Source organism: Monodelphis domestica, chromosome 1 (assembly GCF_027887165.1).
Source record: "Monodelphis domestica isolate mMonDom1 chromosome 1, mMonDom1.pri, whole genome shotgun sequence".
NCBI lineage: Eukaryota > Metazoa > Chordata > Mammalia > Didelphimorphia > Didelphidae > Monodelphis > Monodelphis domestica.
The window spans coordinates 662,054,993-662,077,807 of NC_077227.1; the positions used below are offsets into that span (position 1 = coordinate 662,054,993).

At 43.3% G+C, this 22,815-nt stretch overlaps 2 protein-coding genes across 2 annotated transcripts in view; one reads left to right on the forward strand and one right to left on the reverse strand.

Annotated features, from left to right (window-relative positions):
• PRKCE (protein kinase C epsilon) overlaps positions 1 to 7,411 on the reverse strand; it is a 693,187-nt gene extending 685,776 nt beyond the window's left edge. The window contains 1 exon segment of the mRNA XM_016423091.2: positions 5,590 to 7,411. Within this exon segment, the coding sequence (XP_016278577.1) occupies positions 5,590 to 5,937 (348 nt within the window). The 5' untranslated portion in view covers positions 5,938 to 7,411.
• On the forward strand, positions 5,936 to 8,639 carry LOC103093074 (uncharacterized). The gene is made up of 6 exons (XM_056817921.1): positions 5,936 to 5,953; positions 6,188 to 6,239; positions 6,897 to 7,102; positions 7,441 to 7,740; positions 7,912 to 7,978; positions 8,263 to 8,639. Exons 1-6 carry the CDS (start codon positions 5,936 to 5,938, stop codon positions 8,460 to 8,462), a joined length of 843 nt encoding a protein of 280 aa, XP_056673899.1. The 3' UTR covers positions 8,463 to 8,639.
• Positions 8,640 to 22,815: the final 14,176 nt, after the last annotated feature.

Sequence of the window (22,815 nt, forward strand, 5' to 3'; positions counted from 1 at the left end):
CTAGGACCTCCCATATCTAGGCCTGACTCTCATTCCACTGAGCCACCTTGCTGCCTGCTTCTGTCTTTTTTGGGTCTTGTATCCCCCCATTAGATCATAAAAATTTTGAGGGCAGAGACTGTCTTTTGTGTTAATTTATACTATTAGCACAGTGCCTGGCACATGGTAGGTGCTTCATAAATGTGGGATTGAGCATGAATAACTTCAGGTATCTAAAAGTCTTTACATCATCTAGAGTCCTATAGAGGAGACACGAGCTAAGTCTTGAAGGGAGCTAGAGGGTTTCAAGAGGCAGAAATGAGGGAGGATCTCATTCCAAGCATGGTCAAGAGGTATCAGATCTTCCTAATCCCAAATCCAAAATTCTATCCATCAAACCAGGAAGCCTTTATTTTGTTACCCCTAACAAATACTGGGAGGCAGGATGTGTGGCGATCTTTAGTGCCGTGTCCATGCCTTGGGGACAGCAGATACCCTCTGAACTCTCGTTATTCTCATTGTTGAATGATATCTACAGATTTATAACCCCCTGCAAGAGCCAGTACTCTAGAGTAAAGGTATAATATGAGCGTAGCTTTTTTTTTAAGGTAGCATATGAGTAAACACTACAGTGAGCCCCAAAGATGCTACGGGAATTCAGAAAGATTATGGAAGCTAAAGCAATCTGACTGGTTGAGAGAGGGAAGGGGTCCTCCCTGCAACATGCCTCAGCCCTTTATAATCATCCAGGCCCCAGAATACCACCAAGCGCTGTCTTTACCATCAGGGAGCAGCCAAACCTCAGCAACTTCCCTGCTATCCACATATATACCCCGCCACCATCCCCAAGTCCTCAAGCTCTCCACCTCTTGTTTGGGGATTGAAAATCAACATTATCACTGACACTGCAAAGACCATAACAATCTCCTACCTATAGAATCCCTGAGTTGGAGGTTCTATAGACCTAAGTTTCCTTCCCTGGGCACTATTTATTAGAGCCTCTTTTTTTTTTTTAATACTTACCTTCTGACTTAGAATGGATACCAGTTATTGGTTCCAAGGCAGAAGAGAAGGGCTAGGCAATTTGGATCAAGTGATTTGTCCAGGATGACACAGCTAAAGAGTGTCAGAGGACCCAAGTCCTCTTGATTCCAAGCCTGGCACTCTATCCATTGAGCCATCGACAGTATCTTAACCATTAATGTCATCCCCATCCCTCCGGTGTCCTGATCCCCCTCTGCCCTACCCATTGGACTCTCTGGTCCCTGTTCTAATATTGACAATTTGCCTTTATTTTGGACCTAAAGCTTGCCTTTCAGGAAAATTACGCTTCCTGTTTTATATTTAATTTTTATACACATGCTACTTCCCCACAATACAATGTAAATGCCTTTCCAAAAGCTATCTTGTTTTTATCATTGTAACTTGTGCCTAACAGTCCCAGGCAAATAGTGGACACTGAATAAATTCTTGTTCATTGGCACCTACTAAGTGTTTAATAAATGCTTGCTGTTGTCAACCATGGAAGACGTCATGTTAAAGATACTAACTAAGGAAGCAGTGAATTTGTGTAGGGCCTCTTCTCGAGCTGGGACCCTTTTTACTCAGTTTCCCCTCATTTTGTCAGGCATGACTATAAAGTCCAAATGACAGGAAGAGGTTAGGAGAGTACCAGGGAAACACTTCTCCAGTTGCTCCTTAAAATTCAATTCTATTCAATTAGATAATGCTTGCTATAGATGCCCAGCCTGTTTGTGGCACTGGGCGAGCAAAGAGAAGACAGAGCCGGGTCCTCAAAGAGAGTAAATGAGTAGGTGCCTAAAGGAAGTGCTAAAGAATAATCCAGTAGTTTGAAACTGAACCTTGACAATTGGCATTCCAGGCAGGCCAGGTAGTATGAATAAAGGCACAAAGGTGAGAATAAGCAGAGTATCCGAGGCAGCTGAGAGAGCAATGGATTAAATCCTGGGACCAGAGTCAGAAAGACCTCACTCAGTTCAAATGTGACATGCTGGGTGGCTGTGTGATCCTGGAGGAGTCATTTTAACCTGCCTCATTTTCCCCATCTGTAAAATGAGGATAATAACAACACCTCTCTCCCAAGGTTATGATGACTATCAAATGGCATATTTATAAAGCACTTAGTACAATGCCCGGTATTTAGCGGGTGCTTCCTTCCTTCCTAGGGGAGGATCTTTAATACCCCTTCCAGCTCTAACCTGCAGTGATTCTGTGTGTCGTCACCACACAGTGAAATAGTGAAAGGCACATCCAGCCTGTATGGGATGCTAGGATCAGCAGGAGACATGCTGGAAAGATAATAGGAGGGCAGATAACATGGAAGGAGGAAAAGTAGAAACAAAAACCAGGCTGGAGATATCGGAATGAAGCTACAGAGATTAAGTCATTAATGCTAAAAGGAACCAATGTATGAACATTATAGATTTGTGAGGTTTCTGGTTTATCCAGTTGGTTCATTAAGTGATGTTCTAGTCAGGCTTTCCAAGAACTAGAATGCTGGAGAGGATATTTGTAAGGTGGAGAAAGGAATGGGCAGAAGCTATAAAAGTAAGCCTCTACATCTTACAGAGAGCAGCTAGGTGGCTCCGAGAATAGAGCGCTGGCCCTGGGGTCAGGAAGACCTGAGTTCAACTTTAGCCTCAAATAATTACTATCTGTGTGACTCTGGGCAAGTCACTTAATCCTGTATGCCTCTGTTTCCCCATCTGTCAAATGAGCTGAAGAAGAAAAAGGCCAACTATTTCTGTATTTTTGCCAAGAAAATCCCAAATGGGATTCCATTTGAACAACAGTTTTAGAGGGGGAGACATGGGCTGAAGGTAGGATTTGAGATGAATCTTGAAAGAAGACAGGAAAGCTAAGCCACAGAGATGAGGAGAGTTAATATCCAATGGCAAAGGCACATAAATGGGAGATCTCTGTGTAATATGTCAGGAACAGAAAGGAGGCTATTATAAGCAGACTACAGAGTCTGTGGAAGGGATTAAGTATAAGAGGACTGAAAAAGTAAGAAGGGACCAAGTTAGGAAGAGCTTTAAATGGGAAACAGGACTTTATATTTGACCCCAGAGATAATGAGGAAAATCACTTTGATGGATCAGAGAGGAGGAGACCCACCAGAAGCTTATTACAATAAAGAAAGGTAATGGTGATGGAGGGTAGTGCCAGATGAGTGAAGAAAAAGAAATGTAGGAGAGATTTTTTTGTGAAGATAGGAATGACAAGATTTAGTCACATCTTATATATAGGAGATGAGGGGGAGAGAGGAGTAAAACTGGGTTTCATGATGGTACACTCAACAGTAAGAGGAAAGTCCAAAAGAGGGAAGGGTTTGGGGGGAGATCGTGAGTTCTCTTTAAATGAGAGGAGTCATGGAACTGTTTTGAAAAGCACAGTGTATGTACCATATGAGCCCAAGCCATGATTATTAAGAGAAATAGTCTCCAGACAATGGACTGAGAAGCCTTTGGCAGAGTGTTGCTTCTCCCCCCACCCCCAGGGAAGAAATTCTGGGGCCCCCAGAGATCAAAGCCAAGGAAACAGTGTCATGAATCCTTCAACATAACCTGCAGATCCCTGCCACCATTCCCTGTCTCTTCTTATGTCTCCAACATGGACAGTTCCCAGCCATGCCCATTTGTGAAAAGCCAAATGAAGTCAGCCACCAGAGCAACATTTCAGATTTCCCCTTGCCATAGGTCTGAACCCTTGCCTGCAGAGCCCCCCTGCATAAGCAGCCATGTTTGTCTATGAGCAGTCAATTCACTCCCTATTGTCCTGTTCATTTTGCCTGCAAACACTGCAGCAATTCCTTACATGCTGGCCCCTTCTATCCTTTGCAAAGACAAAACAAACAACCAAAATGCCATTCAAAGCCATATGTTTGATAGATTCAGAGTGTGGTCCTGAAATCAAGCATCCTTTCAGTCATCCATTTACACATAGACAAATATAGGAAGTTTATTTCTCTAATGTCTGGACTAAGGGTTAAGTGTGAGCCTGAGAGGACTATGGAAAGGGTATGGAGAAGCCTTATGGAAGGGAAAAGCCATGACTTTCTTTAGTATTCCATAGCTGTATTCCCATGCTTTCCAAAGCACCAGCTGCTTTCTACCTGGGGTTTTCCTGGTAAATCTTGCTGGAGCTTCCTTGTAATCCTAGTAACCATGGTTTCAGCCAGTCTACATTACACTCCTGATTTTCCCCCAAGTCCCAATCTGATACAGAGGGATAAAAAATACATAGATAAGGCACTAACCAGAGCTGACATTCAACTTTTGACCTCGGGGAGGTTGGATCATAAGACAGGAAAGTCTTTGTATCTAAAAATCAGAATGTTACCATCATTCCAAATTCAAGTTTGAGAAAAGAGATCTATCTCTTTGTAGCTCAGAATACGATTGATAACTGGAAATATGGAAAATATAAACAAATCTCCATGCCTGCTTTTCCCTGGAAATAAGTAGAAAGATCTGAAAACACAGAAAATCATTTCCTAACAACACTTTTCAGCCAGCAGCTTAACTGTGCTCGCTTCTCCCTCCCTTTTCCGAATGCCAAGGTTGAATGTATTTCAGCTGGTAGTACACTGACAAGCCTTATTACCAATACCCTAGTATTTTGACAATTTCACCAATCAACTAGACCTCCCTCTTAGAAATAGCATCCTATGGCACAGTACCTTAAAAGATAAAACAAGGCAGCAATCTAACTTTAATTAGAGAAACTATTACCCAGAAGTACCACCTTTTCAGGGGTTTTCCCCTAAGAGGCAATCCAAGAAAGAGACTCTAGGTGGATTGTGGAGTCTCTGAGACTTGTTTAAGGCAGACTCAGCTAATGTTTCAGGGACTCTGGAGAGAAGGTGGGTGTCATAGAGTAAATCACATTTCTATCCCTAGATAACAGAAAATGAACCAGCCACCATGCAACAGATGAAAAAACCAGCAGGTTTTCATGGAAAAAACCAAACACACCACCACACACACTCAGCATTTATTTGATCTCAGACAGAATCAAGCCCGGAAGGTAGCCCCTTCACTGGTAAGGGGAATGGTAGGACCACATGCATTTTCCATGGGCTGCCAGAGGTGGGGACCCTCCCCCCACGGTCAGGCCACCAACTCTCTTAAGTGGCAAGAGGACCAGCGCTGGGTGACCAGCCTTGGCTTTCCATACTCTAGTGCTTCAGCTTCATCAGCTGCTGTGAGTTCCTTGAGGTGAATGAACACAGAATCAACCCAACCCGAACCAGTTCGGATGGGGTGGGTGTGGGAGGGGGACTACAGGACCGCGAGGGGAGAGTAAGAGGAAGAGGGAAACAGGAATAAGGAAACGTGAAGGAGCTCACTGTCTCCTATTCTTCAGGTTCAGCTTCCTCGTCCCAGGCCTCTCATTTTGCCCCTCACTAAAAAATGGAGGTGGGGCACCCAATATAACTGAGACCCTTCCATGTGACTCTAAGTTGTATCAGGTTCTCAGTAGGTAGCAACCCCTACTCAAAAGAATCCTGTCACTTCAATGAAACACCGTTACGAGAACCCCACTCTCCGTTGCCCTGACTCCTGCCCCCCACCCCGATATTCTCACCCAGTCCTCGAAGTGGCGGCTCCCGTTCTGCAGCAGCTCCTCAAACTGGATGGTGCAGTTGGCGACGAAGTCGTCGTACCCGATGGGGGCATCGTGGAAGACGGCCAGTTCAATCTTGCGTCCATTGCACACGTCGGTGACAAACTCATCGTGCCAGGCCGGGCTGTTGGTCTTTTGCTTGGTGGCCGTCTGTCCGATGCGCGAGTCATCGACGTTGAGGGCGATGTAAGGGTCCAAGAGGAATGTCTGAGGCCGGGGTCCCACCGCATGGCGCAATGACCAGGCTGTGGGTTTCAGGCTCACGGCCTCGCAGATCTTAATCTTCAAGAGGCCATTGAAAACTACCATGGTCGAAGGAGGGCCGGTGAGGGTGGGGGATAGGGATGGGGGGGCAAAAGGGCCGGGGTCTCTCAGACCAAGAGTTCAGCGAGAAATAAACAAGGACTCCTGGAGCTGGGAGGAAGGGTTGGTGAGGTGGGGGACTTCTTGGGGCGGGAGGGATGGGGACGTCTGGGTCCCCTCTCTCACCCCCCGCCCACCTCTCTCCGGTTTACACTCACGCACACACACACGCCTACACCCTACCTATACCTTGTAGTGCTTCGCCGTGGTTCTGGCGATTCCCAGCGAGTGCATTTATTTCCTCGCTGGTATCCTAACGGAAAACAGGGAGGGAGGGAGGGATAGGGATGGGGGGAGAGCTGAGGGACGTCCGTCTTTGGATCAAGCCTCTCCCCTCTCCCCCCCTCCCCAGCACACCTATGGTGTGTGTATATATATATATATATATGTAGAAATATATATACTCTATAGGCTCTCCCTCGCCTCTCTAATGCTCCTAGTGTCTAGGACGGTGGGGGTAGAGTGGGCGCTGCGCCCAGATCTTACCTACCTTTCAGAAGCATAATCCCCGGGAAATTATTGCTTTGGCGGGGGTGCTCGATAGGGAGGGAAATGAGGCAGGAACGAGGAAGGGGGGAGGGAGTACAATTTAGAATTCGACCCGGATCCTCCTAGCAAATCCAGCTTCTGCGCCTCCAGGAGAGGAGGGGTGTGTGTGAATGTGTGTATCTGTGTGTGTCTGTAGATGAAAGGAGGGATGTTATAAATATAAAGAGAGATGCATGTCGATAGGAAATAATCCTCTTAAGAAAAAAAATTTTAACCTTAAATTACACATGCACAAACACCCCCTCTGCAAAACACACACACACACACACACACACACACACACACACACACACACCTCCCACTGCTTCCTCCCAACCCCTCTTTGCCTTCTTCTTGTTGCCCTTCTTCACCCTCAGTCTGTATTCGAGAAACGCCAAAAGCCAAGAACCTTACATCCGCACAGGATTTGGGGGGCTGTTTTGCTGCTTTGCTGCTTTGCTGCTCTGCTGCTGTGCTGCTGCTGCTGCTGCTGCTACTGATGCAGCTGCAGCTCCAGCCGCCGCCGCCGCCGCCGCCGCCGCCGCCGGGGCTCCACCTCGCAGGCCAGGCAGGCACTAACTCAGTACTCACCAGGAGCTGCTGGGGCTGGGGCTCCCGGAGCTTTCGGCTTTAGCCCCACCTCCCTACGTTCTAGCTCGGCCTCTGACACTCGCTCCCCCTAGCTCTGTTCGGCTGTCTCTCCGTCTCTCTCCCTCCCTCTCTCTCCTCCTGTGTGTGTGTGTGTGTGTCTAATGCAGGAAATGCGCAAAAGACGTCAGTGTGTGTGTATGTGTGTGTGTGTGCGCGCGCGCCTCTGTGTGTGTGTGTGTTTGTGTGTGTGTGTGTGTGGAAATAGAAAGTTTTGCCGGATGGGGGAGCAATACTAGAAAAGTGTGCATGCATAAGATGGGGAGGGAATAGGGAGAGTGGAAAAATCTTCCCTCCGTTTATGCTGGCGGGGGAAGTGGGCGGGCGGGCAGGGGTTCGGATCGGGCTTGCAGGGGGCTGGCGGGACGGGAGGAGGGGCTCTTCGGGGTGGGAAAGGGCCGGCGTATACACATTATTCGGTTGATTGCATGCGAGGTCCCTGAGAGGCAGGTTGCTTCTAAAGTCTCCTCTACCCCCGACTACCCGACTTTTGGGAAGAGTGATTTAAAGCTGGAGGTTCGGGAATCTCGTCTCTTTCGCTCTCCACCCCCTTCCACCCAGTTTCGGGGAGAGGTAGTAACTCGGGATGTCTGAGTAAAGAAATGCTGGGGGGTGAAAGGTCCGCCTCTTCCAAGGGACTCCACTCGGCTCTGGGGGACGAAATCACCCAAAAGTTGAGGCGGAGGTGGGGGGAGCTTATGATTGTTTCTTTTGTTCTGCTACAAATTTTCGCTCTTTTTGCAGCATTTCACGCTTTGGAATCGCTCTGGTGCTTCTCGCTCTGACAGCGATTTGATAGAATCCGGAATTTGTAGGTGTTTCTTCGTTCAGAGTGTTGTGTGTGCGCGCATTTTCAAGAAAAGTACCTATTAATATCTCTTTTGGACTGTCCCCTGCCCCAGACCCTTGTTTGATCAACCCGAACTGACAGCTCTTGTCCTTACAACGGATAAACTGGATGCGTATTGAAGAGAGTATGTATGTGCGTGTGAGTGTGTGTGCGTGTGTGCATGTATGCATGTGTACGCGCGCGCGCGCGCTTCAGTGTATGCTAATTTCCTCCGTAACCTTTAAACTCTCTCTTTCTCTGGAAAGCTGCAGCGGTGGTTAAGTCACGTGAGGGCCGGAGCCCTGGGCTGCTGGGGAAGAATGTCCTCTGCTCTCGGCTCGCCGGGGAAATGAAGCGCAGCCCCGCCAGGATCCTGGCTGGCTGTCCCGCGCCAGCGCCAGCGGAGGCGGGCGGAGAGCTGGAGAGGAGGGCCAGGGGACGGAAAGGGGAGGGCCTTGGCTCATAGGATCTGGAATTGGATTGGCTTGAGAAAGAAACAGTGACAATGTCAGCAAAGGGGAGAGGGGGAGGTAAAATCGGAAATTTTGCAAAAGAAAAAAAAAAGGCTCTTCTTCCCAGCCCACCAGCGGAACAGAATAAAATCTTAACCTTGGCAAAGACCTTGGACTCGAAATTCAACCTCGAATCCTGGTACATCTTCTTTGACAGGTGCTTATCCAATTCGTCCAAGGACAGAAAACAATCCATTTCAGTGTGTGTGTGTGTGTGTGTGTGTGTGTGTGTGTGTGTGTGTGTGTGTGTGTGTGCATGCACATGCTCTCCTCCCGAGTTATTCACATAGTAGTGAAAAAATTCTGTAAAGAATCAATCAAATTCTTTCTCCAGCAATCCTAATTCTCCCCTCCGAAGTGGCATGGAATAATAAGGATAATAATAGTTCACATTTATGTAGCTTAAAGAGCTTTTCAAATCTTATCTCAGATACCCTCACAACCACTCTGGGGAAAAAGGCATCATCTGCCTAGAACAAAATTAATCCCGTCTACCACAATTCAAAACCTGGACTGTGCAGGTAAAATTAGGCAAGAATTAGCTACTTCTGCAGGTAATTGGGTTGCTATAAAAATTCGCATTGATATAGCATTTATTATAAAAACATTTTTTCTTACAACAATCACCTGTAGCAGATTGTTTATATAGCCTTTTAAAGTTTGCAAAGTACTTTACAGATAGTATTTAATTAAAAATGGGATTAAAGAGCTAAACCTGAAAGGGGCCTCATTGACCATTTAGTCTGGTCTATTCATTTTTCAGATGAAGAAACTGGGGGGGTCTAAAGCAAGGAAAGTGGCATCCTAATAATAAGTGACAGCCTAACCTAGAACCTTTTTAACTCCAAGTACTGTGTTCTCTTCCCAGCACCATGCTTCTTCTATTGAATGCTGTCCCCCCACTCCACACAATCTCCATCATTCTATATTCCCATTTTTACTCTGGGCAATAGGATTATTTTTCTTTTTATAAAATATATATTTTTATATGGCTAGGCAATTAGAATTAAGTGACTTAAGTGCCCAAGGTCACACAGCTAGGAAGTATCCAAGATTAGATTTGAACCCAGGTCCTCCCAACTCCTGGTTTGGCAATCTATCCACTGTACTACCTAGTAGCCCCACCAATGGAATTCTTGATAGATCAGGCAAGTCACAATAGAATTATAGGGTTATTATTCATATTGCTCAGAAAACAGATGAGGATGAACATGTTAAATAGCCAGAATGCGTATATTCAACTCTGTTTCTTTCTTTAAACCCTTACCTTTTGTTTTAGAATTAATTCTATGTATTGGTTCTAAGGAAGAAGAGTGGTAATAACTAGGCAATGGGGGTGAAGTGGCTTGCCCAGGGTCACACAGCTAGGAAGTGTCAGAGGTCAAATTTGAACCGAGGTCCTCCCATCTCTAGGCCTGGCTCTCAATCAAATGAGCCACCAGCTGCCCTCAATTCCTTCTCTTAGTGACAAGGGAGTTTCCTCAAGTGAGAAAGCCTGGGAATTAAGAATTGATTCCCAAATGGCATAGATCTAAATAAGCTTCTGCTTTTTATCTTAGTAAAGCAGGGTGGAGAAGGTGAATTATAGTGGCTACCATCAGATTTCTTTTCAGTAAGTGCATTAGTAGGAGCCAATAAATAGTAAAGCTAAAAATGTATATTCTGAGAATATCCTGTAGAATGTGTTGGAAAAGGAATAAATATTTCTATAATCCCTACTGGGTACCACTATGTACCTGTGAAGTAGTCCATATTATCCCCATTTTACAGATAAAGAAACTAAGGCAAACAGAGGTTAAGTGACTTGCCTAGTGTCACACAGCTAATAAGTATTTGAGCCTGTATTTGACTTCAGATCTTCCTGGTCTACAAAATCTCAGGAACCAAATAGTATTGCCCAGCATTCTGGGTGGACTTATAGAAAGGTATCATTTGCACTCAAAAGGTTTTAATATGTTTTGAACTCTTGGATTCCACACAAATTGCATTACCATAATCTGACCATCAATTATTATAGTACTCCTTTCTCAAAAGAGAGGAATCTCGTTTGGGATTTTTAAATGATTTTAAAATATTTTTTCTAGATTACATGTAGATATAATTTGAATAACTGTTTTCTGACACTTCAATCTATGCTCTCTCTCTCCTCCCTGAGATGTCAGGTAATATGATATATAGGTTGTATGTGTGCTGGGGAATATCATTCTGGAAAACAATTTAAAAAGAAAATAATGCTTGCTGACTGGTGCAGGTGCCTTTGGTACATGTTTAATTTAGACAGAGAAATGTTGGTAATCTGGTTTTGTTTTTTATTGGACCTATGATTATATCAGTGTGGGGAAACTCCTTCTTTGATGCAGATCAGCAACTTTTCTCTTATTTATGATCTATGTAGAGGTGCCTGAGGCACTGAGAGATTCAGGGATATCTATTGCCACAGGATGGTTCATGTCAGAGTGAAGACTTAAATACAATTGTTCCTGACTCCAAGGCAAGTCTGGCTGCCTTAGTGGGGAAGTAAGTGTTGTAGCACCTGTCTCACGGGGCTATTACAATCAAATGATTATCTAGACATAAATATAGAGCTGGAAGTGACCCTACTGGCCCTCCAAAATTTAACCCTTTCATTTTACAGGTGAAGAAACTGAGATAGAGAGGTTATGATTTGCCCATGGTCACACATGTAGTTTGTCTCAGAGTCAAGATTTAAATTCAGATCTTACACTCTAGAACAAATATACTTAGAAAAAAAAAACTCTTATCTTCTGTCTTATAGTCCATCAGTATCAGTTCCAAGGTAGTAGAGCAGTAAGGGCTAGGCAACTGGGGCCAAGTGACTTGCCCAGGGTCACACAGCTAGGACGTATCTGAGACCAGATTTGAATGGAGGACCTCCTGTCTTTAGTCCTGGTTTTCTATCTGCCGAGCCACCTAGCTGCCTCTAGAAGCAGGATGCTTTCAAACAACACCATATTTCACTTGAGCAAATGTGGAGAAAAGCTCTTCACAAACTTTAAAGCCCTTTTATGTCATATCATTATTATATGCAACATTGCTATTTCCACCATCCTACAATCACTTTATTTCTAAACATTGTTCTCTTCTGCCTTTCTCCAAACTTGGCAGTAAATTCATATCTCATTAGGGACTTTGGAAATGTCAAATTTGAGCTTTTGAAATGATCATTTCTGAACCAAATGAGAAAAAAAATCTTCACGTTTGCCTGGGGGGAAATTCTTTCAATAGAGTGTTTTTCTTTTGACTGATGATTTTTAAAGAATCAACAGCATTTTAATTTTGAACTTAAAATTAGAAATTTCCCATCAAAATAATGATTCACTCTTTATTCTAAGTGCTCTGAACAACTAAAGATAATAAATAAAATTGCAATAATTATCTTGACAAGAACTATTCATTTAAGGTCACTTTAATCACTAAAATCCTATGAATAATGACTAGAATTTATTTATAAAGCAAGAATTTATTTATAAAGCAATTTCAGGTTTAAAAAACACTTTACATATACTATCTCATTTTATCTTCACAACAATCCTAGGAGGTAAGTGCTCTTATTATCTCCATTCAACTGATGAGGGAACTGAGGCAGGCAGTGGTCCTGTGACTCCCTAAGAGTCACATATTTAGTATCTGATCTAATCTGAATTCAGATCTTTCCAGTGCTCTATTCAATGCCCCACTCTTGATTCTATATATGAAATCCTGAACTTATCCAATGGGTAGTTGGCACAAGACTTTATTTCAGAGGTATGTTACCCAGGTCCTAACTACCACTTGATTATTTTGTGATATTTGGTTATTTGGAGAAGGAAGAAAGGAAGGAAACATTCTAAGAATTGTTTCCTCCTATATGGAGAACACCCGAACACTCAAACACTGAGATGCAGAGATCCAAGTCTGGTCTCTGGTTTATACTCTGCATGAGAAAGGACAGTTTTTTTAGTTTTTTGGAGAGCTCTGATTATCAGGAAATGTTCCCTTTATTCAATTTTTAATTCACATCTTTGAAACTTGCTTCCCTTCCTCTTTTTTTTTTAAGCCCTTACCTTCCATATTAGAATCAAACTGTGTATTGGTTCCAAAATAAAAGTGCGGCAAGGAGTAGACAATAAGGATTAAGTCACTTGCTCAAGGTCACACAACTAGGAAGGGTCTGAGGCAAGATTTGAACCCAGGACCTCCCACCTCTAGGCCTGGATCTCTATCCATTGAACCATCCTCACTATTGCCCACTTTGTTCTTAATCCTGCCCTCTAGGTCCAAGTCAAACAAGTGCGGGTCTTCCAAATGGTAGGTCTCTAAATCCTAGAAGACTTCTGTCATTTTCCCAGTGATCAAATGTAAAAACATTTTAGTTTTGTTTTTCAAGTTCTTCAAAACCTGGCCCCCATTTACATTTCTAGTCTCTTTATTCTGTGGTCCAACCATACGGGCCATGCCTCACATACAACTTTCCATCGTCCCTTTTTGTGCCTGAAGATAATTGTCCTCCACATCTGAAATGCTTTCCTGCCTCCTCCAACTACTGACATTCTCAGTTTCCTTCAAGATCTAACTAAAGTGTTACCCTTTAGACCCACCAATTGCAAGTCTCTTTCCTTCTAAGGTCACCAATTTATTTAGACATACATATGTGTATATACATGTGTTCATAATATATTGTTATTGTTGTCCAGTTGTGTATGACTCAATGTGATCCCATGGGTTTCTTCCATGGGGTTTTCTTGGCAAAGATACTGGAGTAGTTTATCATTTCCTTCTCCATGGTGTCTCCATTTTACAGATGAGGAACTGAGGCAAATAGGGGTTAAATGACTTACCTAGGGTCACACAACTACTAAGTGTCTAAGGCCAAATTTGAACTCAGATCTTCTGACTGACTCCAGGCCCAGTGCTCTATCCACTTCTCCACCTAGCTGCCCCTGTTCATATATACACACTTGTATATTTACACTCAACTATATATAGACATACATACACACATGCTGTTTTGTAAACTTCTCAAGGGCAGGGACTATTTTTTTTTAACCCTTAGCTTCTGTCTTGGAGTTAATACTGTGTATTGGCTCCAAGGCAGAAGAGTGGTAAGGGTTAGGTAATGGGGGTTAAGTGACTTGCCCAGGGTCATACAGCTGGGAAGTGTCTGAGGCCAGATTTGAACCTAGGACCTCCCATCTCTAGGCCTGGCTCTCAATCCACTGAGCTACCCAGATGCCCCCAGGACTATTTCCCCATTATCTTTGTGTTTCCAGTGAAGAGTATCATGTACAGCACATGGTAGGGACTTTATTAAGCACTAAAGTAAATTGATCAATTAATTATGCAGATGCTTTATTGACTATCATCCCTAGTTGTTCACCTGATGCTCTTATGACACAGTGATCCCTGAATCCTAGACTTAGAGGTCATTTAGTCAAACCTCTACATTTTTATTATCAGGAAACTGAGGCCCAGAGAGTTAGTGACTTGCCTGAATTCACTTAGTAAATAAGGAGGAGTAAGTGGAAGAACCAGGATCCAAACTCAAATTTTTTTATGATTCCAAGTTCAAGCATTATTTCTTTTTAATATTTTCTTTTCCCAGTTACCTGCAATAACAATTTTCAACTTATATTTTCCAAAATTATAGTATCCAAATTGTCTCTCTTCCTCCCTTCCCTCCTCCCTCTCTGAGGTGATAAATAATGTGTGATCATGCAAAACATATTTCCATGTTGGTCATTGTTGGGAGCAAATATGCGTATAAAATCCAAACCCCCAAATGAAAACACAAATCAAATGGAAAAAATAGTATGTTTTGATCTGCATTCACACTTCAACAGTTCCTTCTCTGGAAGTGGACAGAATTCTTCGTCCAGCATGGCCATGGATCATCGTATTGCTGAGAGTGGCTAAGTCTTTCATGGTTGATCATTCCACAATATTGCTATTACACTGTCAGTGTTCTCCTGGTTCTGCTTAATTCCCTCTGCAGCATTATTTGAGCATTATTTCTTCTAAACTGCTCTGCTTTCATGTTGCCTCCTTAATGATTATTCTGGCTAAACAGCCCCTCCCTAAAGATGGTGACTCAAAGGAATATAATTCTCTAGGTATGCTTTGACCAGAATAGAAGAGAATTGAACTCCATGTTCCTTATTCTTGAACACTTTACCTTTCTTAATGTAGCAAAAAATTAAATTAACCTTTTCAGGTGCCAAATCACCCTCTGTTGAGTCTGTAGTCACTGAGACCCCCAGATCTTTTTCAGGTAAGCTGCTACCTAGCCATGCCTCTCTCGTAGTGTGCTTGTCAAGTTGACTTTTTTTAACTCAAAGACTTTTTATTTACCCCTGTTAAATGTTATCTTATTAGATTCAGCCCCATGTTTAACTATTTTTTAAAAGTCTTTTTGAATCTTGAATCTGCTGTTCAGCATAATGAATAGCCCTCTCTGTGTCTGCAAAAATTTTTTTAAACCCTTACTTTCTCTTTTAGTAACAACTCCAGGACAGAAGGACAAGGGCTAGGCAGTTGGGGTTAAATGGCTTGTCTAGGATCACACAGCTAGGAAATGTCTGGGGTCAGATTCGAGTCCAGGTCCTTCTGACTCCAGGCCTGACTATGTACTATGCCACCTAGCTGTCCCTGCACATTTTCTAAGCATGCTATCTATTATCTGTGCCTTATCAGAGTCATAGAAGGCAATAACGTGCCACTGACTATGCAGTTGTAAGGCCTGGGTTCAAATCCCATGTCTGATGCTTATTACCATTATGTCTTTAAGCAACTCATTTAACCTCCTTGAACCTCAGTTTCCTCATCTAAAAATTGAGGGAGGGGAGGTTGGACTAAATGGCCTCTGAGGTTCCTTCTAGATCTATGATCCTATGACATTAAACAATAATGGGGGGGGGGGGAGGACAGGTAGGTGGCTCAGTGGATTGAGAGTCAAACCTAGAAGCTAAAGATACTGGGTTCAAATCTGGCCTCAGACACTTCCTAGTTGTGTGACCCTAGGCAAGTCATTTTACCCCAGTTGCCTAGCCCTTACTGTTCTTCTGCCTTGGAGCAGATACTCAGTATCAATTCTAAGAGGGAAAGTAAGTGTTAAAAAAAAAAAGCAATGCTGGAATAAGCCCAGATCTCTGGGGCACTCCATGGTAGACCACAGAATGTTAATGGCCTTTGGAACAGTCAGGTGTCTGTCTTACATTCTACATGTGCTCAGGTGAAGAAATTTGATCACCTGGGCAGTGGAGTAACAGCCTAGCAAGCAAAAATAAAATCCTCTAGAACTCAGCTGGCCCTCCGCCAGAGCCACACTCACCCAGCTCCTGGCCTCACTCAGCCTCGCCTCCCCCCCCAGATGGGAGCTTTACATCTGCCACCCTCTCCCTTGTTTGTACTTAGCCTCCAATTCTCCCTGTGCCTCTGGTCACTAGAACAGAATCTGAGCTTCTTCTAAACCTTCACTCAGGGAGAGGGAAGCAAGGGTAGGGGGTGGGGAGAGACCCTGGTGAATGGAGCATGGTTAGCTGCCTCCTCCCAATTCAGGAAACATTTAAGCCAACTGTGTGCCAGGCACTGTGCTGAGCGCTGGGGGAGACAACACACAAATAAAGTGACACAGAGCAAACTCCATAGAGAATGAATAGGAATAATGAAGAGAGGAAAAGGTCTGGACTTCAGAGGAGTCAGACAAGGCATCCTGTAGAAGGTGGAATTCTAGTGGGAACTTGAGCCAGAGAGGCCCAAAGTCAGAGAAGAGGAAGGAGAGAATTGTAGGGCCAGAGGACAGCCGGAGAAAAAGCCCTGAGACACACAAGTACATTCTGTCAGAAAAGAAAAATTGGTGCCAAGCCTACTTTGATGCCTATTCTGCTCTGGATCTCTGAAATAGGCTAATCAATCATTCAATCCACAAATATTAGTGGAGCTCCAACTATTTGTGTAAAAAAAAAACATTTACTTGTTGGAGGTGCTGTAATGGGGACAAACATTCCCTATTCCCAAGGAGATTACAATATAGTTGAAAAGACCAATTGTAAACTACTTCTGTGCCCTTGGATAAGCCGTTCAACCTCTCTTGGCCTCAGTTTCCTCCTTTGTAAAATAAGGGGGTTAGACTAGGCCTGTGTTGGCAAAGATGTGGCACACATCTCCACTTCAATGGAGGACATTTTTCATGTCTTACTCCTCTGTCCAGTCACCCACTGCAAGCACTTCCTCCCTCCTATGACTGGCACAGGCAGCTCAAAGGTGCAGTTTGGGTACATGATCTCTAAAAGGTTCGCCAATGCTGGACTAGGCTCTAGCTGAAGTCCTCTTCCACCTCCAAAAATATGGATCACCATTTGGCCAACCAAAAGCACTGAAATGTACAGGGCCCAAAATGAGAGGACTCAACTAGCTGATATCCACAATACTTTCCAGTCCTAAATCCAATGCTCCCCTAACTGGGGATGTTGGGGGTGTTCTTGCCCCTTATGTGGGACAGAAGCTGCATAAACCAGGCTTTTCCTCTCCACTCATCCAGCCCCCACTTCTTTGCCCATTTTTCCCCAGAGCCTCAAGATCTTCTGAGTACTTTTAAGGCCAAATTGCCTATGTCCATTCTGACCAACACTTTCAATGTACAATTATAACAAAAGAAAATGTCAGAACTGAAAGAGCCCTAGAGAGCACTTGATAGACCCCTTCATTCTACATTTCGGGGAAACTGAGGCCAAAGAGAATAATTGACTTGCCAGAGAGTTAATAAAGCCAGTAGTACTAGGACCCAACTCCAATGGAATCTCTTATGACTACACAATCACCTAATTATACAAGTCCATACAGCAAACTACTCAACAGCGCAAAAGTAACCAATTCACGGCCATTAGAGTCTTTGGGGGGCTTATCATTGAGGAAGAGTCACAGCAGCATCCATTGTCCATTGCAGTATTGATTACATTGGAAGATAGGGTGGACTGGGAATCCTAATTGTCACACACCATTTCCGGAATCTTATTCCCAGACCTGAGCGAGGGCTCCAAGCATTATGGGATGACATTGCCCTCTGGTGGAATTAGCATGCAAGCACCACTCTGGTTCCCCAAGTTACAACTGCTGTGTCCCTCCCTCCCTCCCTCCCTCCCAGTCAAGTGCTCAGGTTGCTTCTCCACTCCTGCAATCCTTTTCCGGGGTGTCGAGGGGGAAGGAAAAGGAATTTCCCCCTCCCTCATTCCCTAACTCCTCCTTGGCTCTCTGTCTCCAACTCCCCAGGTACCCCTGTACCTCCCCTTTCCAGGCTGAGTCTAGAGCCCCTGTTTGCTTTGTCTTTGGAACACAGGTCACTTAGCTACTCTGATTCCCTTATAAAATGGACGCTTCCACCCCACCAGAAAGAGGGAAAATTGCCCAGGAAAGTAGCCACCTTGGCCAGGGAGAGGATTTGGCTGGCAGAGAGAAAGATGGAAGGTATGAGCCCTCCTGCCAGCTGGTTTGGGTACTGGCAAGTCTGGATTGCCTGGCCTAGCAACAGAGCCATTTGGGGCCAATTCTGAATTGTACCCCACTCTAAGGTCCTTACCTCCCAGAGGAGCTGGCTCAGCACAGCCATAATACAAAGGGGAAGAGCAGGAGGTATAGGACCCGGGACAGGGGAATCCAAGAGGATCACAGAAAAGGCTAGGGGAGATTAAGGCAGGAGCTGGCATCTGGTAGGAGAGAGGCTAGATGTCAACAGCATAGAAGGCACTCCTGACAAGGCTAGATCCTGAGCAACATGGGGGGAGGGGGCTGGGCTGCTCCCTGGATTGATATGGTTCAGAGATGGGAGGTGCTGTGTTCAAATCTGGCCTCAGACACTTCCCAGCTATGTGACCCTGGGCAAGTCACTTAACCCTCATTGCCTAGCCCTTACCACTCTTCTGCCTTGGAACCAATACATAGTATTGATTCCAAAACAGAAGGTAAGGGTTAAAAAAATAAAAGAAGTAGTATTCAACACACATGTAAAACCAGTGGAATTGCTCCTTGGCTATGGGAGGGGGGTGGGAGGAGGGGAGGGAAAGAATATGAATCATGTAACCATAGAAAAATTCTCTTAATTAATTATTTAAATAAAAATTTTCAAATAAAAAAAGAAAGAAAAAGTAGTCAATAGTTATCTCAGTTACCATCTGCTATTCCTTTGTAAGGATGATCTTTTTCCTTTCCAGCATTCCCCCTACCACCACCACATTGTGATGCCCAGTGGCCTCATGCTGACCTTCTCTAAGAGCTCCCACTCCTGGTCTACCCTTCCTGCTTATTGTGCAGCCATTTTAGTCTTGTTTCAGATGTGTCCAACTCTTTAGGACCCCTACTTGAGCTTTTCTTGGCAATGACATTAGAGTGGTTTACCATTTCCTTTTCTAGCTCATTTTATAGATGAGGAAACTGAGGCAAACAGGATGAAGTGACTTGCCCAGGGTCACACAGCTAGGACATGTCTAAGGCAGATTTAAACTCAGGTCTTTCTGATTCCAGACCCAGCACTCTATTCACTCTGCCATCTATTTGCCCTTCCTTACTGCTAGTGATATAAAATTATTCCCTTTTCCAGATTAGCTTCTCCCTAATGTGTGATGGCTGTCACTTGGCAGTGACAGACATTTTCTTTCTTTCTCTTTTTCTTTCTCTTAAAATGCTCCCAAACCATCATTCTTCTGTGAACCTTAGATCAAGAGGAGAAAAGGAAGACAAGTAAAAGAGCAGTATGGAGTTGAAACCAAGCTAAACCCAGTAGTCACGCTAGTTGGCAAGAGTGAACTACAGTAGGGTAGCTCTTCTTCCAACTTTCAGGGTGATTCTGATTGTGAGCCCTTCCCCAGTTTTTATACTTTGTTCTGATAGGAATAATATTCCCCGGGGTTCTGTCATGTAGGCTAGGCTACCTTTCCCTCCATCCCTATCCCCCACATACCCTCAACTCCGTTTAGCCCATCTGCCAAGATGGTTGATAGCAGTGTGGCTGCTGCATATGGTAGAGGATGAGAGCTGAGTGCGAGGTAAGCACCAAAGGTAGATAAGCAGCCATAAAAAAGGGCTCAGCAAGCCCTCACACCAAAGGTGCCAGTCTTCTTGAACACCCAGTAACCAATGGGCCACAAAGCCTTTCACACTGAGTTAGGGAGGATCTATCCCAAGCACAAAGACCTCCTATGAGAATGGGACGGTAGGAACAATGCTTTCCACGGGCCATGAAGGTGGATAAAGCAGGTCCTATGGAGTGCTTAGGACTTGGTCCGACATTGAAGAAGCCCATCTGCATCCTGAGCCATCACTAATCATTCTGGCTTCTATTCTTCGATTGGTCTTCAGTGGCTCTGGAAGAGAGTCTGATGATTTTGTACAACTCCACTTAAATCTAATCCATGAACAAGTCAAGACATCACCTCATGATGCCACTGCTCCTCTTCAAAAAAAAGAACAAACAGCAACCCCCCACATAATTCTTTTTCTTTAATGGATATTGAGGGGGGCAGCTAGTTGGCTCAGTGGATTAACAGCCAGACATAGAGACAGAAGGTCCTAGGTTCAAATGTGGTCTCAGATACTTCCTGTGTGATCTTGAACAAGTCACTTAACCCCCATTGCCTAACCCTTAGCACACATGCCTTAGAACCAATACACAGTAGTGATTCTAAGACACAAGGGAAGGATTTAACATTTTTTAAAAAGTTAAAGAGAGATTGAAACTCTTCTTGAGAACAAATTGGTTTGGGAAACTTAAGGCTCAGGCAGCTGACATGGTTTCTTGAATTAAAAAAGCCAGGAGAAACTTCAATTTGGTTTCTGAGGCTTCTGACTTCTGACAATAGGGCCCCAAATGAACAGTTGCACTAATCTGAATCAGTGTGGGGACCTCACTGAATATCCTGGAAAATTGTTCCCCCAATATAGTTAAGAGAACCTCTTCTGTTTAACCTTTAAGACTTGTACAAATGTTTCATATTGTTCCAGTATTGACCCTGAGGTACCAGATTGGTCTGATCAGTCCTGGCTTGTAACAGATATTTGTTTACATTTATTACTTGATACTGAAACAAATTACATGGCCATTAACAGTTATTTTTTTTTTCAATCTATGAGTTTATTGTTTGAGATTGAAAGAGGGGAGCCTAAATCATGGGAAATTTAAGTGATACAATTGTATCATAGTGGATAGAGTAGCAGGTCTGCAGTCAAATCTGCCCTCGGACACTTCCAAGCTGTGTGATCCTGGGAAAGTCATTTAACCTGATTTGCCTTGCTCTTCTGTATCAGAGTTGTTAGTAAGACAGAAAATAAGAGTAAAAAAAAAAGTGTAGACAACAGAAGACTAAGGAACAGAAAGCTAGTATTTTTGTTCCTATCTACCAGGGAGGAATTCTTCATAGCCTAATATCACAAACCCATATCCTATAGGTCTCTATATAATCTCACTCAAATAGTTATTTCTGGTAAAGAAAACAAAATAACAGTTGAGAGTTTCTATCTTTTCTCCGTCACCGTTGATCATTGTTCAACTCATCTCAACTAAAGTTTAGTCCTTCCTTTGATCTGCTTTTCACTTGCAACATAGTTTAAATCAGTTCTTTTTTGTTGCCTTTACCATTTATTATAGGGCACATAGATTACGTAGCTTTAAGTGAAAAATGGGCAAGGTACCTCAATAATGGAGGACAAATATTGCGTTGCTTTTATTAAAAGAGAAGTCTGCAGACTGATGAGCTTGGCTTTGATTTCTGGGACAATTCTAGAGTAATAGTATTAAAAGACTATTTAGTAAACATTCAGAAAAGGGAATAGTGATTTCTTTCCAGATGAAGTTTATGAAAGGGATAGAATCATGAGTAGAATCAAAAAACCCTCCATAGATTATATATATAGATGAACTCAACCAGCAAGAGTATGGCAAAGAAACATTGAACAAGGGAACAGCTAGATAGCACAGGCCTAGAGCTGGGAGGTACTGTTTCAAATCTAGCCTCTGACACTTCTTAGCTGTATGATCCTGAGCAAGTCACTTACCCCACATTGCCTAGCCCTTGCTGCTCTCCTACCTTGGAACCAATACATAGTATTGTTTTTAAGACAGAAGGTAAGGGTTTTTTAGAAAAAAATCAGATAATTCCCAACAGAAATTTTAGAAAATTAGCCATAAAGATCCCAGACCAGTCAGGCCATCAGGAAGACTGATACATTTGAGATTGCCCTCCTCCCCATCCTTGCCTTCTTAACTCCCTGATTTGGAGCCCCATAACCCATCTGGGCTGCTTAAATGTTCACCCGACTTAGATGAGATGGGAGCTACCAACTTTCCTGACACTGCCTTCTAATGTCCTCCGGGTCTTGCCATGTAGCCTTCCTCTATTCCCTACAGTATCTCTAACACCATCATCTGGCTTACTAACATAGCCTAGGGACTCTTGAGCCTTGGCATTTGACTTGTCCCTAGAACATCCAAGATCTCCCATCTCTCCTATAGCCAAACTTTGTTTTATGTGTTTTCTCTCATGATAAGAGTGTGACCTCCCTGAGAGCAAAGACAGTAACTTTTTCTATTTATATTCTCAGTATTTAATACTGTGCTTGGTATATAGTAAGTACTTAAATAATGGTTTTATATTCATTCAATCATCAATGCAGATTATTCAGTGAAGTAGTGGAAACTGTGCAACTTGTCACTGTAGATTGCAAAAATGTAGTATCTGCCAGATAGATAAAAAGACAGAATTAGCTGGAATTATACACTAGAAACTCTCTCTATAAACTAACATATGGCATCCTTGAGAATTCAGGAAATAAACTATACTGAAAATGGATTGTTGTTAGCCTCAACTATCCAGATATAACACTGATCCATGAAAATTTAAGAACAATATTTTCTTTCTTTTAAAATGTATTTTTATTTTAATGGAAATTTTCCATGTAAGTTTTTGAAAGTCATATGATCAATATTGTCTCCCTCCCTTCTTTCCTCCCCACTCCCAGAGCTGACAAGCAATTCAATCTGGGTTATGCATGTATTATTCACACAAAAATATTTCCATATTATTCATTTTTGTAAGCAAATAATCTCATAGAACCAAAACCCCCAAACAAATACCCAAATACAAAAATCCAAAAGGTAAATTATATGAATAACAATATTTTCAATAGATGTCACTGTACTATAGTGAAATATTACCATCTCAAAACTATATGGAACAAAAAACTTTCTTCAAGAAGAAGAAATGAAGGCCACAGGGAAATAAATTGTCATTCCATTGTTTTTCAGTCATGTCCAACTCTTTGTGA